The sequence below is a fragment of the Gambusia affinis genome, linkage group LG23 (assembly GCF_019740435.1).
Source record: "Gambusia affinis linkage group LG23, SWU_Gaff_1.0, whole genome shotgun sequence".
In the NCBI taxonomy this organism is placed as follows: Eukaryota; Metazoa; Chordata; class Actinopteri; order Cyprinodontiformes; family Poeciliidae; genus Gambusia; species Gambusia affinis.
Genome location: NC_057890.1, coordinates 12,437,215 through 12,453,907, shown reverse-complemented (window position 1 = coordinate 12,453,907; position 16,693 = coordinate 12,437,215). Strand labels below are relative to the sequence as shown.

The 16,693-nt window shown below is 39.2% G+C and overlaps 1 protein-coding gene across 1 annotated transcript in view; it reads right to left on the bottom strand.

Moving 5' to 3' along the window:
• snd1 (staphylococcal nuclease and tudor domain containing 1) overlaps positions 1-16,693 on the bottom strand; it is a 172,654-nt gene that overhangs the window by 147,216 nt on the left and 8,745 nt on the right. Inside the window, exons 5-10 of the mRNA XM_044107651.1 lie at positions 15,590-15,750; positions 14,604-14,695; positions 13,960-14,118; positions 13,757-13,863; positions 12,610-12,700; positions 6,187-6,291 (exon numbers count right to left, since the gene is read on the bottom strand). Coding sequence (XP_043963586.1) covers positions 6,187-6,291; positions 12,610-12,700; positions 13,757-13,863; positions 13,960-14,118; positions 14,604-14,695; positions 15,590-15,750 — 715 coding nt within the window. The remainder of the gene's footprint in view (positions 1-6,186; positions 6,292-12,609; positions 12,701-13,756; positions 13,864-13,959; positions 14,119-14,603; positions 14,696-15,589; positions 15,751-16,693) is intronic.

The window sequence follows — 16,693 nt, the reverse complement described above, 5'->3', positions numbered from 1 at the left end:
AAACAGTAAAAGAATCATTTCAGAACTCCAACAACAACAAAAAAATCCAAATGTTGGAGATTTGACATGTCTCCAACATACCAATACAAGTACCCTTGTGCCTGATAACGATACACAAAGGTACCTGTGTTATCTTGTATGTTATTGTAAAAGCCAGACACCTGCAAAGTCTCAACAAAACTTCCATCAAACTCCATTAAGTGCTGGTAATGCCATCTAAGATGTCTAAAAGGCACCCTGTGTCTGGTGACCTTTACTTAGTGTTTGACTGGCTGTTGACGTTTGCTCAAATCTATACTTTCCTGCAATTTAAAAGCACTTGTGCTGGATATTACCATGGCATTTTCAGCCACTTTATCGTTCCATTCAAACAAATGGAAAAATTTCTCTTACACTTCTTTAAAACATTTTTACCAACATTTTATTTCTTACCGTACATTAATACTCCTGAATGTGTGCTCCATTTTCTTTTCCCAAACAAAACAGCAGGCCAAGTCTTAGCCATTTCAACTGCTAAGCAGGAACATGCAGCCCGTCATTCGAGAAGGAGGCATAATTGCTACCAATCTGTCTTACTTTGCCAGTTCTGCACCACTGTGTCATGAAATGGGTAACTCTTCTCTGTCGTCAGTGATTGTGCTCCAAAACATTAATGTCAAAATCAGAATACTGACATTTTCATTGAGCGTTTTATCTCTACTTCACCAGATGAGAATGTTTCAGCATTAATATCTACAGTTGTCCTAAAAGAAACTTTTATCCCTGTAGCAAAACAATCTTAAGTGTGCATCCTGGATTGAGGTTTCTCTGTGTAAAGTTTCATGTTCTCCATGTACCCTGGCAAAATCCCCGAAAAAATTGGTAGTCAATTTAATTGGCAAATCAAAATTGCCCTTTTGCATGACTGTGTGTGTGTTGCGTGTCTGTGTTGAACTAGAACAAATAATTTTGCTACAACATGCAAAGCACATTTAAATTTAATTGTGTCAAATGTTTAATAATGTCCAATAAAGTGTATTTTTATGTTTGGTTAGTAATAAATCCAAAAGACCTTTTGATATCTGTTAGAATAGCAGTCTTGGTTCAAAACCAATTATAAAACTGCAGCTTCTTCAGACAATTACATAACAAATGCCACTGTTTTCTCAGTTGTTTGTAATATCTCTGATTATGCAAGTTCTGATGTGAACTAATGCACCATGCTGAGAGGGGGCTGTGAAAATATAAAAATAAAGTGTGGACTGGTTGTCCAATTGTAGCTGCTGCACCACACACTTAGTGAAAGCAATAAGAAACAGGCTAGAATCAACTTTTGAAAATTTCTTAAGGACAAACAACACAAATAGAAGTAAATATTCATTTCATATTTAGCTACTAGCACCAACAATTCCTATTTAAAATCTGGATGCAAACTATCGTTTTTTTGTTACTGTTTGATAAGTCATGTGCTGATAATGATAAGTTATAACACTGTAAACTCTTTGGGCTACATAGATGTCAAGACTTTTTGTATGCTTACATTTTATCACATTAAAATCAAGAAATTTTGATTTTATCTAGAAATTTATCTAACAGAGAAACACAAAGAAAACAAATGCATAGTTTATAAATTCTCAATTAAAACCCTAAAAATGTGAAAAGTCTTTGTGTTTACCTCCCTTTTACTCTGATATACCTAAATAAAATGTAATAGAAATGTCACTGAACAAGTACATAAAGTCTAAATGTGGGTACATGATGGACATCGACAGCAAAGATACTGAGGTAAGCAAGACTCAATTGTTTAAACAATATTTAGTTAGTACTCAGGAGCCTAAACCTTGTTAAAACATATCATTCCAGAACACTGAACCACCAGCAGCAGCCAAACTTATTTATACAAGACAGGATGGACCCACGCTTGCTCATGTCATTTACGCCTAATTCCTACTCTGCCATGTGAATGTTTCAAGTCTTGGACTAGGTAATATTGTTCCCCATTCGTCAGTTGACCAGTGTGAGCTGCAGTGTGCATTTCCTGTTCTTGGTTGACAGGGTAGACACCCGGTGGGCACTGTGTTTCAAAGTTCGACGTGTTCGACTTTCTGGGACCATTTCGAACTGGTCAATAAGTAATCGCCTTTCCTCCTTGCTCTGATGCCATGCTTGAATTAAAGCAAATTGTTTTCACGTCTAGGTGCCAAACTGCATTGATTGGCTGATGTGCCATTTGTGTGAAAAAGCAATTGAACAGGTGTACCTAATAAAGTGGCCAGTGAATTAACACCCGCTCAAGCGACACGGCGTCCCGAGGGGAGAGCTGCAGAGAGGCTAAACGAGTAGGCAGAGCTATACGCTGCAGCACTGGGATGAGCCAGTCTTATGCAAGAACAGCAAGGTGACTGCTCAGTTTCATCCGTTAGCACCGCTAAACTCTACATAAACCGTAAGACGTAAAAACACCCAAAAAACACTCGAGATTTTATGGATGCAGAGTAAAGGCACACGCACACTAATAAAAGAGTGAGTGGGTGCAACAGTGAGATACTCAAAGGCATACACCCAGCTTGTCCTACTACACATGTGAATAAACAAAAAAAGGGGGGAGCGGTTAGAGGGGATGAAGAGGAAACAAAGAAAAATAACGACTTCAACTCTCAAGTTAAAAATATCTCACATCTGACGATATGCCATAATGGTAACGGGGGGGACAGAGAGGATAAAGAGATATGAGAGCGAGTGAGGACACTTGTGTCCCATGTTTTCCTGCAGGCACACACCATTGGTCCACTAATCTGTCAGTCTGAGCACAATTAGTATAGTCATGAGAGGGAAGGGGAGAGTTGTGGTGTTGGGAGACTAAAACGAACTAGAGGAGACGGGGAGTGGAAAGGGGCTTGGCAGGACCTGTCACAGTTCATCAGTGCACTGGTACATTGCATCTGGCCTGCATACTACTAAACACCACACACACACATAAATGGGCTTGCTTGCGGAATAAACCGTCTAACAGAGCACACATCCAGCCAAAAACAACTGGCACAAGAAATCCCTGGAGACATCCAAACAAATCTGCATATATTCATAAACAGTATATTAACAAAATTCTCACATTTTTAATTCTCCAAGCAGTTTTATTATTTTGTTTCTTTTGTTTCACCCATTTATTAGCTAGAACACAAACAACTGAAATGTCTTTATAAACACAGAAACTGTACAGCTTGTCTGTTGAGCCCATCTTTGTGTATGGTCTGACGCCAATTTACAAGATGTTTCCTGACAAAGCCTAACCAAGCTTAAATGGCCACGTCTGTGTGTGTCTGTGTGCATGTGTGTGAAAACTGCGCTTCAAACCGCAACAATGTCTTTACGTCCATCTGCTGCACTGTAAGGAAGAAACTGCCTCGCTCATGACAATGTTAGCCAACATGATGTCGGTGTGTGTAGCGCCTCCAGCTGAAAGATACCTGCTGTGACCTCCTCTTGTCTTGACCTTAAGATGAGAGTCACCCCTACGGCTGAAAAGCCAGCAAAAATACAGCTATTACAACCTGACACTCACTAAGCCCAACCCTCAGCTTTCGGCTAAACACGCTACGCGTTTTGTCTCTCTGCCGATACTTTACAATTATTTTATTTGCTATCAAAACCACTCATGCAGCTGTAATAAGAGGATGATTACACTGTCCACAATGGCCTCCAGTAACTGAAGGAGAAACATTACATCTGCAACTGTAAAGGTGACAGGACAGGGCATGAAATTAAGCTCATATCCAGTAACAGCTTGCTTAATTTAGTGGCCAGGCACAGACTCCGCTACGAAATGACACTGGACAGAATGCAAAAAAGGGTGCTCTGTAAAGATGGCAACATTTTGTTATGTTAAAACCTCAAACTTCAATGTTTATATTTGAATTTGTTGTTTCCTACAACAGCAACTGTTTGTACTGGATTTTATCTGGGGTGTTAGAGTAGAGGGGGTCTGGATGGAACAGCCTGTCAAGCTTTACAGAAAAAAGAAGAATGTTACCATGTACCCTTTTTACTTCTGCACTACAATGACGTGTTGCTTTGTAGTAATCCCATAATCAAGAAAATAATAGCTGTGACATAAAACGTACCAAAAAATGTTAAATAGTATGAAAACTTTTACAATGCACTGTATTTTGCTCGGTTAAAAGAAATTTCAGAAAAGCTCCAGTTAAAGGGTCTCATCTGCAAACCTATCATAACTCTGCACTGCTGCCATAGCGACAACACTCAAAGCTGAGCAAACAGCAGTACAGACAGGCAGGGAGCTCTTTAGCTCAGACAAAAATAACTAGCTAACAAACAACACCAGCAGTAGCACCATGTACAACCCTTGTTAAAAAAATAACACTAACGCTGCAACATTTTATGAACAATGTAAGATCTAAAAAGGGAACACACATCTGCAGTCACAACAGTGACTAAATCAGAATAAATTCACATGTAAACAAAGAACTGCAAAGTATTTCAATATGCATCTGTTTCTTTTATCGCTATTTAATCAGATAAAAATGCGATCAGGTGCCTTAATGACCGTCTGCATATTTAGAAATTACATTTTCATTGCAGGATTAGTCTTATTAATATCCGTGCAGCAGTCTGATGATGAAACAAAGCTACACAAATAAATATGCATGAGGTGAAATAATAGCAGAACGCAAGTGTTCCAGTGTCACAGCAATACAATACACACATCAGATTCACATCTGTGCTCCCCTCTCCAGAGCTCCCTGTAACATACGACAGTGTAATGAAGCACAAAACACATACTGCTGAAGCATCTGGCGCAGGAGAAGACGAAGTAACAGACAGCATAAAGAGAAACACTGAGAACAGGAAAAATGGAACGTAACATACAAAAAGGGGAAAATAGAAGAAATTGGAAAATTAAATCTGGAAAGGTAGAAAAGTAGAATTAAAAATTAAAACTAGGACAGAAGAGTTACGAGGACAAGCAGTGAGCTCGGAGGAATAAGAGAGAAAGACTAAACAGGGGGAATTTTTTTTTTTTTTTTTTTTTACCCAAAAGCTTGTCACAACCACATAGAGATAAAGAATTAACACAGAAAAGGGGCAGTGGTGCAGGTCAGCATCCTAACCACAGTGTGCATGCCCTGGGGAGAAAGGATGGTAGAAAGTGACAGTGAAGAAGAGAGAAGAGAAAAACAGATGAAAGGCAAGGGAAGATACAAAGCAGCATCTTAATGATGAGAGGCACCAACAATGGCAGTGAAGAAAGCAAGAAAGAAGGAGTAGTAATGAGGGCGGGGAATAAAAACCAAAAGGGCAACAAAAAAAAAAAAAGGCTGGAGGGAATAAACAATTAAAAGGAAACAGAATAGAATGAGAAACTTAAAAACAATTTAAATACACACACACACAAAACAAAAAGAGTTCTTAAAGATGTGCAAGCTGACTTTTACAACAGGAGCGGCAGAAACAAGCAGCATGACTTTCTCATTAATTAATATCACACTACACATAGCGTCAACTGATTTTAAATATGCATAACATTTGCACCTTTTTTGCCAGGTGCCACTGATCGCTTTCTAAGTAAACATGCTGCTAATGAAGTCTCTAAGACGAACAGGGATTCAAAGATTTTACTCTAAAGTCTTGACAGAAGCTCAGTTCGAAGAGGAAACAATACAAAAGAATTAAATGAAAAATAGACGGATGATCAAGAGACATCCCACACAGTAGACATCTGTGTCTCGGCATCACTGCATAGACGCAGCTTTTTCCATCTGTGTCAATAAATATGCATTCCCCAGCGTCACATGGTCAGTGGTATGTGCCCGTGTATGAGTGTTTTCACAGTCCAGAGCGGATTCGAAGTAAAGATGTAGAGTGTGGTAGAAAAATAAAATAAAATAGGGGAGGGGGGGAAAAAAAAAAAAAAAAATCGATTAGCCTCACTCTCTGCAGTGCTGCAACCACTGGGTGTGTGCAAGTGTTTTACTGTGTTTGCATGTGTCCCAACTTGGGGCGCCATCAAGTGGTCAAAATTAATATCAATTGTTTGTAGATAGAGAATCCCCAATGTGAAAAAAGGGGGAATCAAGAGACAAACTGCTCTGAATGAGGATATTATTGACTGTATACTGAAAACTGGAAAACACCAAGTTAGTGTGTGTAAAGGTGATCATATGTACAGTCTGACAGGTCTCTCTGTACCTCTCCCTCGTTCCTCGGGGGGCGAATGCTGGACAGATGGATGGTTTTATATTCTCCAGAGTTGAGCTTGACCACGAGGGCGTCAGCATTGACCACCTGCATCACCTGCAATGACAAAAGGCAATACCTGTCAAAACAAGCTCAGGATGCAGTATTAGCAGCCAAATCTGAGAAGCACTAATAAGAACCTAAGAAAGTATTTTTAAAAACCCTGCTTCATCTCAAATACATGTACACACTCTTTGGGGTCATCAGAGCCCTGCATTGAAGAAAAGTGGAGGAGCGTAAACACAAGCAGTGCATTTTGCTGAGTGAGTGAGCGAACAGATAGTCTGAAAGAAAAATGGGAAGTGAAGGAGCACGAAAAGGATAAATGGAGAGGAAGAGATTCAGTCAAAAGTAGGAGGACAACAGTGTGGCTAAATTGTGAGCAGAAGGCACTGAAAGTGAGTTAAAATAGAGTGAAGTCCTGACTGACTAAGTGAGCTAAGGCCTCCCAGCAGGGCAGTGAGGTTTAGAGGACAGGACGAGGACGTTCGCCTATCTAGGGGATTGGGAGCAGGGAGGGTTGATGAGGAGACAGAGTGGAAGAGAAAAAAAAGCTTAAAAAGAAACAAACATCCTCTGAAAGATGGACAAGCTTAGAGATGTTTGCAAGAGTAACCATGGTGCCTTTTGAAAGTGTTCACAGTCTTTGGACTTATTCACATTTTGTTGTATTACAACCTCAAATTTACCCATTTTACAAGGTTTTATGCTAAACTAGAAAAAAAAAATCACAGTGGACAGGAAGATGTTTATCACTTTACAGAAAAGTTGGGTTTCAACATTTTGATTTATCTATATTTTTTTACAAATTATCTGAAAAGTGTGGCCTGTCCCATCCACACAGCTGGCATGTCCAGTTCCAGTCCTTAAAGGTCATGCAGTCTTTAGGTATGGCCTAGCTCAAAGCTGGCTCAAATGCCATATCACTGTGTCAAACTTAGCTCTACAGAGGTTGGATGTGAAATTATAGATTTAATTTAGCCGTTTTAAATCTTAACAGGGCAACTTTTAAGACTTGCAGATAAGCAGCTTTAACGACTCCACTGGTCTAAACCGTTCTGCTCCAATTCTGGTTGTTGTCTGACCCAGTCTGAAATCTCCTTTCTCAAATTATGTTGTTTGTTCAGTAAAGCTCTCAAAGAAACCACTGAGGCCGTTACAGTATAGCTCAGGTGGATCCTGTGTACTAGTTAGGTCATTTGCAGGGACAATAGACTGCATTCCATTACAGCAAGATTCACTTAACAAATGCCATAAACCAGGGTATCTACAGATTACAGCAAATCAGATTTAAGGCTTTTTCAGTGACACCTTGAGTTAAATGTAAAAACAAAAAACCTATAAATACAGGAGGTGATTGGGGAATCTTGCTGAACTACAAGCAACAAAAAAAAAAAAAAAACATAGTGTCAAGCTTCAAGGTTTTATTTTGCACAGAATGCATCTAGTATTGTACGGCTTGGCAAAAGAAGTGAGCCAGTGGCAAAAAACATGATTAATGCAGAAAAGCTATCTAGCTAGTTAGTAATAATATATTAGCGGCTAGTTAGCAGAAGAAGGAAGAAGCCTGAGCTCAACTCAAACTTTTGGCAGAATATGCCTTTGAATAATGTATTGATATATATTTTTTTATTTAATACATTTTACGGCCTTCATTTTAACTATACGAATGCAAGACTTAAGGAAATGAAGACACCCTATAAACTATGTTGGGGGTAAGCAAAAAAAGATTTTCAACTCATTCTATAAATGAGCTTTTTCATGTAACAAGACAGACTGGGGGTGCAATGTGATTGAGATGGAAACAACATCCAAACCCCGAGCCTTTAAGTAGGCCACTTGCTGGAGACTGAGAAATCAATCGCCCTACACATGTTGCCACCCACTCCTCCTTTAAATGGCCTCACTCATCATCAGCCTAACTGCAGCACAAGAGTAGGTTGAGCTCAGGTTAAAGTCCGCAAATTGAAAAATGCAGCTTTGGAGTTCGGGCCATGTGGTTGGTTGTGTGTGTGTGTGTGCGTGGATGTGGTAGTAATGCTAATGCTTAAAAAGACTATGTTTGAAGGAGAAAAAAAGTTTAAGCTTCTTCGACACAAATTTCAGACACGGAGCCAGGTGTGTCAAGCTCATCAAGAAATTCATTATTCTGCAGAAGCAAATAAGACCGCCTTTGCATTTGCCACCAGAGAACAGAAATTAGACCAACCCACATGCTAAATAGGCTGCCCACAACAGCAGCCAAAATACATCATACACTAATCACTGAGCTGAGTGGGAGCGATCCAGAGACTCAAGGAGCAGAAAGGAGAGAGACTGGGAATGGGGAGAGAAGGTGCAATGAGTAAATGCAAGGGTTGGGGGGTGGCAGCAGGAGTGAGGGGGTACATGCAATCACACAGCGAGACACACACACACACACCAGTCTCACACTGTAACAAGGTCATTTTGAGGCCTGCCCAAGCAAGCAAAGTGCAAGAGAGAGAATGTGGCAGGAACAGAATAAAAACGGTTTAGCTTTTACTGCCTAATTATCGGTCCAAGAGCACGAGATGAGAGACTCGAAACGGGAAGCTGCTGGGGTGTACCGGGGGGAGGAGAGAATGGGGGGGAATGGACAAATCAACACGTATGGGAAGACTGAGCGAGCCAAGGAGACGGAGTGTAATCTCTGTGCAAATATCACAAGCACAGAGACAGAGGAAAAGATGGTGAATAGATAGGAAAATGGAGCAGAAAGTTGTTGCCATGAGGGCCGAGAAGACAAATAGGCTGGCAGCATGACTCACTTGTCTAATCTGATGCTAGAGGTGGAGATCTACTGCCACCCTCTGCCAGAGGGGGACATGACAACTGCAGCAGCCAGAATCAGTCACTGCGCAGGAGGGATCTTGGCGACTGTCAGGGAAATGTGTTGGTTGACACCTGAATCTATTAGGTTAGTTTTTACTCTGGGGGAAGTAAAGGCCTAGCCAGGACTCGCTCATTACTCAAGTCATATCACCTTATCAGAAAGAAACAACTATGCTTTTAGTTTCTGTGTTGCTGCCAGTGGACATGGTTTTGTCAGCCTGATTACAGGGCTAAACATCAACTCAGATTGTTCCTAAGGGCATGATGAGGACTTCAGTGTAGTCGCTGGGCAGAGGGGAACAAAGGAGTTGCTGACAAAACTGTGGGTAAATTATTCTGGAGAGGGAAAAAACAAAACTCTATATAATGCTTGAGAAACTGCTTTTCCTAGAATTTCTTTAAAGAGGCAGCTATAAACTCCGTCAAACCAGGTACATCCACCTTAAGTCACATCCTGAATAAAACAAATCATCAAAAGGTTCTGAGACCAAGTTCACAGGTGGACCTGGACTTTTGTTTGGCTATCTGGCTTTATGAATATCTTGTAATATTTGTAAATTTATTAGGCATTAGATGTGGAACATACAAACATGGAACGAAGCAAGGAAGGAAGAAAGAAATGGATGGATTTATGGTCAAAAGGGTTAATAAAGGGATAAATGGATGCAGTGATGCAAGAACAGATGGATACATCTATAAAAGGGACTGATTGGTAAAGAGATGGATAATTCAATGGGTGAATAGATGAACAGAAGGTGGAAAGTTTAGAGAATAGGGTAGACACAAGAGAAATGTAACAATTTTCTTACTTATCGAGATCTGTATAACTTTAATCCAATTCAATGTTGTATAAGAGCTCAGTGGGACAACATTCTTATTTCTATAGAACACAATTGAATTCACCTTAAGTGCAAGCTGGCAAAACAAGAAAAAAATCACTTACGTAATATATGGTTAAACCTCTAAAAGCAAAATGAATGTTGGTTTTTCAATACATTTCGCTGTAAATTGTAATAAAACTGGAATAAATTTATCCGTACAACTCAGCTTCTGCCTTCCATGGATGTGACACAGATGTCATAGTCATAGTTGGTGTTAAATTGCAGAACAGAGTGCAGAGTGCAATTCAATTCAGCCAATTCATAGCACATCATCTCAAGTCTATCGACAGATTACAAGTTATCCAAATGGATCCAAACATCAAAGAAACGTTTAAATTCAGTTTAGTAAAGTTTTACTTTATTTCACATTTGTTCCTCAGTGGGTTGTACTTGTACTCTGGCTGCAGAAAAAAAAACACCTGGGGCTTTGCTGAGATCACCACTTGGATTGCAGCAACAAAAAACACACGGAGGCCAGAGATGGAGAGGGCAGAACAAACTGAACGGATCAACAATCAAGCCATCATGGTTCATGAATCAGGGTCAGATGATGGATCAAACATAAGGCTAAACTGCTTGCAGCAGGAACATACTTCTATTGATGATAAAAGGAAGAAAAATGTCAGGACTGGGTTAAGAATCAACATTAGGTTACTAAATCATACAAATCACAAATCCGTCTCAGTCTTCCCCGTTATCCTTCTATCACTATGAGGTTGATGATCCAAAAGTTCCTCATAAGTTAAAACTTACAAGATTTTCCAAATCTTGGCGATGTGGCTAATATTTGCATTGGAAATGCATTATTCTGCCTCCACCCAGAATTGTTTATACAATTGACAAATTGCTTTAAAATTAGGAAAAAGTTAGAAAAACCAGCTAATCCACACATTGTTGTGCAGGTCAGTAATTACCTGAGAACAAGGCAACAGCTACATCTGTATCCTCAACCCAGAAAAGACAAGACAGATGGCAAAGTAAAAAAAAAAAAAAAAACATAAAAAAGAAAAAAAGAGACTCGTGGGAATCAGACCTTCTGTGCTTCTTCATCTATCCGTCCCTCAGGTAATAAGAAGTGAAAAGTTGAGTCGACATGGATTGAGGAGGACTGGATGATGACGGGATTGATGGATAGACGTGTCCTTCTGAGAGTCCTTACACTGCAGGACTAACTAGCAACAAATGCCACTGGGGTGAATATAGTGCAGTAATAACATGCCTGAGTAACCTTACTCCCGTCGATTGTGCACTTAGTTTTTCGACAGATTTGTCAGTGGTGATGTTTTGATTGACAACTGTCAGCCGCAAAGTTATATACAAAGATAGATGTTTACAGTTAAAGGGTTTTCAGCTTGCAGACAAAAACTTTGAAAGCCATTAAGACCATATGTCTAAAGAACATCAGTGCCTCTTGTTGATGACCGGTCCATCCCACACTGGCATCAAACCCCTTTTATGGGGTAATTCTAAGACATAAAACAGCCCACACGAATGATATAAATGTTTTATTCATTTCAAATAAGAGAAAAAAAACAAAACACTGTCCATGTTTGTGGATTTCTTCTGTGTGTACAGTTTATTAAAACCCTTCTGCAAGCAGATTGCCTAAGCAACACCTTTTATGTAACCCTCAGGCTAGCTATGAATTTTTCAGCGTCTTAAAAAGTTTAGGGTACAGAGGGAGGGAACACAGACCAAATGCAGGCTTTAGGAAGAATAAATGATTATTTTTCCCCTTCAACTTTCCTTATATTTTTGAACAAAATGAGGTCTGAGCATCAACTTAGAAAAATGTTTACAGAAGGGACTGAGTTCAGTGACTGAGTTGATGATTTGCAGCTACAGTTGCTAAACTACATTAAAGTGACAAGTCTGAAGAGATAACTTGTCATCTCTAGGAGATAATCACATTAGGGCACAGTACCAAAACAAATCAAGCAGTCAGTCTTCCCAGGTTTGAATCTATAAGTTAGGACAATGAGAGGGAACTGCATCCATCTTTACCTGATATTAAGAAAATTTTTTTGTGCCCAAGGCTGTGTCTATAACATCCAAAGCCAATATCTCTGAATATTTGGCTTTTGAGGTCACGTTGCGATGCTGCTACAGATATATAATTGCCATAAGGACCATTTGCCCCCAAAAACAGCTTCAAGGCTGCTGCATTTTTCTTCATATTCAGCAAAATGATAGTGCTATTGTTTCACCTCACAATGTTCCTACCCTGTATATTTACTAAACATCAATATTTGTTGCTGGTTCTATTCCAGATGTGATGTTTTCTCACACATGACACAGAGGATAATCCTCAAGATGCAAAATGTCACAAATTGTCAGAAGTAGTACTCAGCATCACTATAATGAGTTCCTAATATCAAAGAGTGGGAAGGAATAGTGAAGTTTATTTGTTGAATTTAATTACTGATGTACAAAATTATTAGATTTTTTTTTATTGTGACAAAAGGCAATATTTGTTGTAACCCAGAGCTATATAAGTAAATTAACTGGAACTTATTTATTGTGAAGTATCTGTAGGGACTTTTATTGGTAACACGTTAATACAAAATGAGAAAATGCCAAAGATTAAAATCTATAAAGTGCCAGAAAACACTAATAAGGTTGTGGCACTTTAGGTTCTTACCTTGGCAACAAACTGTCTGTCCTTCTGGTCCAAGTTGGCTGTAGGTGCCACATAATCTTTCCATATGCGAACTTTGCGCTCTTTTGCAGACCTACCATAAAATAAATAAATAAATAAATAAATATTTGTCAGATAGTAAAAAACACTAAACGTTTTATGGCGAGCAATCTATCAGGATAACTAATTTCAATAATTAAACTAACATAATCCTAGCATAACAGAAGCTGTGTATAACTGCAACACTTAACTTTTTTTATTTTAAATTAATAGAGTTTTTCTCCCAGGCTTGCACAGTGGCAGCTGGTAGCACCAATGCCTCACAATTCTCCTTAGGTGTGAGTGTGTGTGTGTGCATGGTTGTTAGTCCTGTCCGTCTCTGTGTTGCCCTGCGATAGACTGACGACCCGTCCAGGGAGTTTTAGTTTTAAAATCACCTTCTTCGACACAGAAATAAATCTGCTACAACTGCTTCTAAAAGTCTACACAATCCTGTTCAAATCCCACGTTTCTGTGAAGAACGAGACCAAAAGACAATTTAAATTATTCCTAACTTTAGTGTGACTTTAATCCCATACAACTCGGTTTAAAAACACATATGCTTGAAAAAACATGTCAAAAACATCCATCTGCAATAACCAGGTTGCATAAACCTTAGAAAAAAACTCAATTTTATGTACTTTTGGATCCAATTTCAACATTTTGTCTACTTGGACACAAGCCAAGCATCAACTATAAGGAATCTGATAAACTAAATAGTCCAGCTGTTCTGGTTGGAGTGTGTCCCCCATCACTTACCTAAATTAACAGTTTGCTTAGGAACAAGAGGATGTGTAATGAGTAAAGATGTAAAAAGATCTAAATAAAAAACAAAACAAAAAAAGCTGTACGTGCCACATAATCTTTCCAGATAATAAAAAGTGGTCAGGGAGGCTGGCAGCTAAAAGCTGAAGATAAAGATGAATCTCAGTGAATCTAAGCATAAATAAAACTACCTGTCATTTTGTTATATATTGTTTTGGTTTTTTTTTACTTGAGTTGTACAAGATGTATTTCAAATAGAGGAGGAAAATGTTTTACAAGGTTTTTGTTTTTTTTGCTCAATATCAGAATCACAATAAAACTAAACATGAAGTCTAAAACATCCCACCGTTCAGCAGCTCTGAGTTTCTCAGCTCCCTGGGTGTAAACCGCCATGGACCAATCCACGCAGCGAGCAAAGCCCTCCTTCAGCAGGAGCTCTGTGATGTTGCCATTCTGAGACAGGGAAAGATTCACAGATAAACACACAATAAGACAGAAGGCCTAGTTTTCTGCCAGTGTCAACACTAAGGCCTGATTCGCGCGTGTTACCGGGTGCAGGATGGTTCCCAGTATGATCTGGTTGTGACAGCTCTCCAGAATGATCTGAACATCTCGCTGCAGAAGCCGGGACTCTGTGAAGAATTTGGCCTCTGCTGCGAATGGCTCCGGTGTTTCTGTTCCATCTGCTTCCCTTTTGAACGTGGGACACTGCAGTCGCACCAGAAGCAACAGTCAAGTACGTAAAATTGCATCCTTTACATCCAATTACCATTTACTGGTAAAGGAGCATTTTGTACATGCAGTGAACATAAACATATTGTTGTGCTTGTCCAATATCCTGACAGATGTAGCTGTAATATTAAATCTTTTGTTGAAAGCAGCATAAAAACAGACATAAAAATGACAAGCCTTTATGCATTGAGACAAAGAACACCTTAAAATAGATTTAATATCCTCAAGTACAAGATGAGAAAGATTAGTTATCCTGAGTGGTCTACTGGCAAGGCTAGACTGGGTGAAAGAGATGGATGGGGAATTGAGTTGCTCAGATTTGACACTAGTGGATCAGATGAGGAGCAGGGAAGAAAAAGTGCTGTTTCTCCTAATGTACTCATGATTAGCCTGGTAATTATTCAGTAACTTAAACTAAAATAAGGATTGAAAAGTCCTAAAGTACATCCAATGCTACTTACCTTCACACCAGACAGCATAACGGTGACCAGGTAATAATCTGGGAGCAGCAAGGCACGAACAACGCTGCCGTCTCGCACATGCTCAATGATGGCTGAGGGGAAGAAAGAAAAACAAACAATATTCTGGTAAGTTCAGCTTTTTAATGGACATAACAATGTTATTAAAGTTTGAGAGATTTTGCAAAAATTGAAAGCCATTTCAGTTTCTTTTTAAGTAAAACCAGTAGAAACACACAGCTGTAGCTGCAGATAAATGTGGTTCTACAAACAACTGACTCAGCTGGACAGGATGCAAATGCATATTAGTTATTATGTTGGCCAATAAAATTAAATACCATCCAAACAGAATATACTGAAGTCTGTGCTATGGAAGACCTCAAAGTATATAAATACGTCAGCAAAAACAAGGCTCTCATAATTATTAATGAGTTTTGAAATGCTTGCATGGATTTCAAAACATCTTTAGCTAACTCTGGGAATGTTGAGCCAACTATTTAAATTAGTATTCTTTACACAGAGCCAGATTTTGAGATACACTTTTTCCACGGGTATTTCAGCTTTCCACCGCAGCGTCCGCTTGGATATTTTCAGCGCCCACGCCAGGTAATTTCATCTGATCTTAAAATGACCCTGAATTTTGCGAGAACGAACGGCAACAAGAGATGAAAGCAGAAGAAAAGCCATCAGCTGCTCGTTTTCTCCATTCAATTAAAGAGTTGTGAAATGAGCTGAGCCACCGTTCCCAGCCATCATCTGAAAATAAATTGAGTGGAGCGTTGCAACTCGAGCAGGCTGGAGAAGAGAATTAAAGGATGGCCTTGTGAAGTGTAGCAGGGCCGAATGTCTTACAAGAAAGATGCAATCCTGATAATCTTTACAGACAAAAAAAAAAAAAAAGGAATATTTAATTTGTGTTTATGCCCCAACTTCCTTTGCCTTGTTTGTTTTTTACAAGAATGATCCAAGCCTTTGTCAGAAGTCCTTACCATTGATGGGCTTCTGGTGCAAGGAGTCCACAAAGTTGCGGGGATTTTCGATGGTGTACTTGAGGTCACGGATAGTGTGTGTGCCGCCCCCCTCGCTCCACATGCCTTTCTTGGACGCCTTTGATTGGTCCTCCAGTTCACAGAGTCTCGCCTGCTCTGGACTGGAAAGAAAAACAAAAAAGGAACGCAAAAACATCTTAATTATTCACACGTTGGTTGTATAGAATTTTAATGTTTGCAATGGATGCTTGCGTGTAACGTGGACAGACTTTTAAATTTAATAAACGTCAAATCTCCAAAGAGACTGTAGAACTGCTGGCGAACCTTTAATACTCAAACTTAAAAAATAAATAAATAAATATATAAAACTTTTGCCAGTTTAGAAACTAAACACAAAACAAGATAATTCTAAAGTATGAAGATAATTGCCTAATAAAAATCAAAAACTGATTAGCAACTGCCTAAAAACAAAAGGCAGATGTTGGTGGTGTCTCATCCCTCGCACTTTGGGACGAGACAACACCAGCAGCAGAAATGCGGCTTCCTGCAAACACCGCAATTAATTCCATGCTGGCTTCCTTAATTGTGCAGCTTAATGCCTTTTCGGGGCTCTTGTAAAGCTTTAATTATTCACAACTTTAAATGGCCATCAGGCTTTTGCTTTTTCAACCAGCAAAAGCTGCACAATAGTTTTAGCAGTTTGGCGTCATAAAAACAAAGACTGCGTTGATAATATTTCATTTGTTGTCTGAAAGTCGTAGTTTGCCGGTGTTTAATTATTATGAATGATTCATTTTGAAATTTTTACACTTTTCCAGACTCAGTTTCCCAGAGTTCTCGGTTCAGATGGATGGACAGACGGGAGGTAAATGTACAAACAAACTGAGGGACAAACAGACTGATGATAGATAGATGGACAAAATCACAGACACAAACTGAAAGATTGATTAAGGAACAACTTTGTAAATATAAAAATATGATTGGACAGATGGATGCATAAGTAATAGACAAACGGATGGACAAATGGCTAAATTCATGGACAGTCTATTCATCTCAACAAACAGAAAAAGACACAAATGGATGAACTGATGATGGATGGACAAT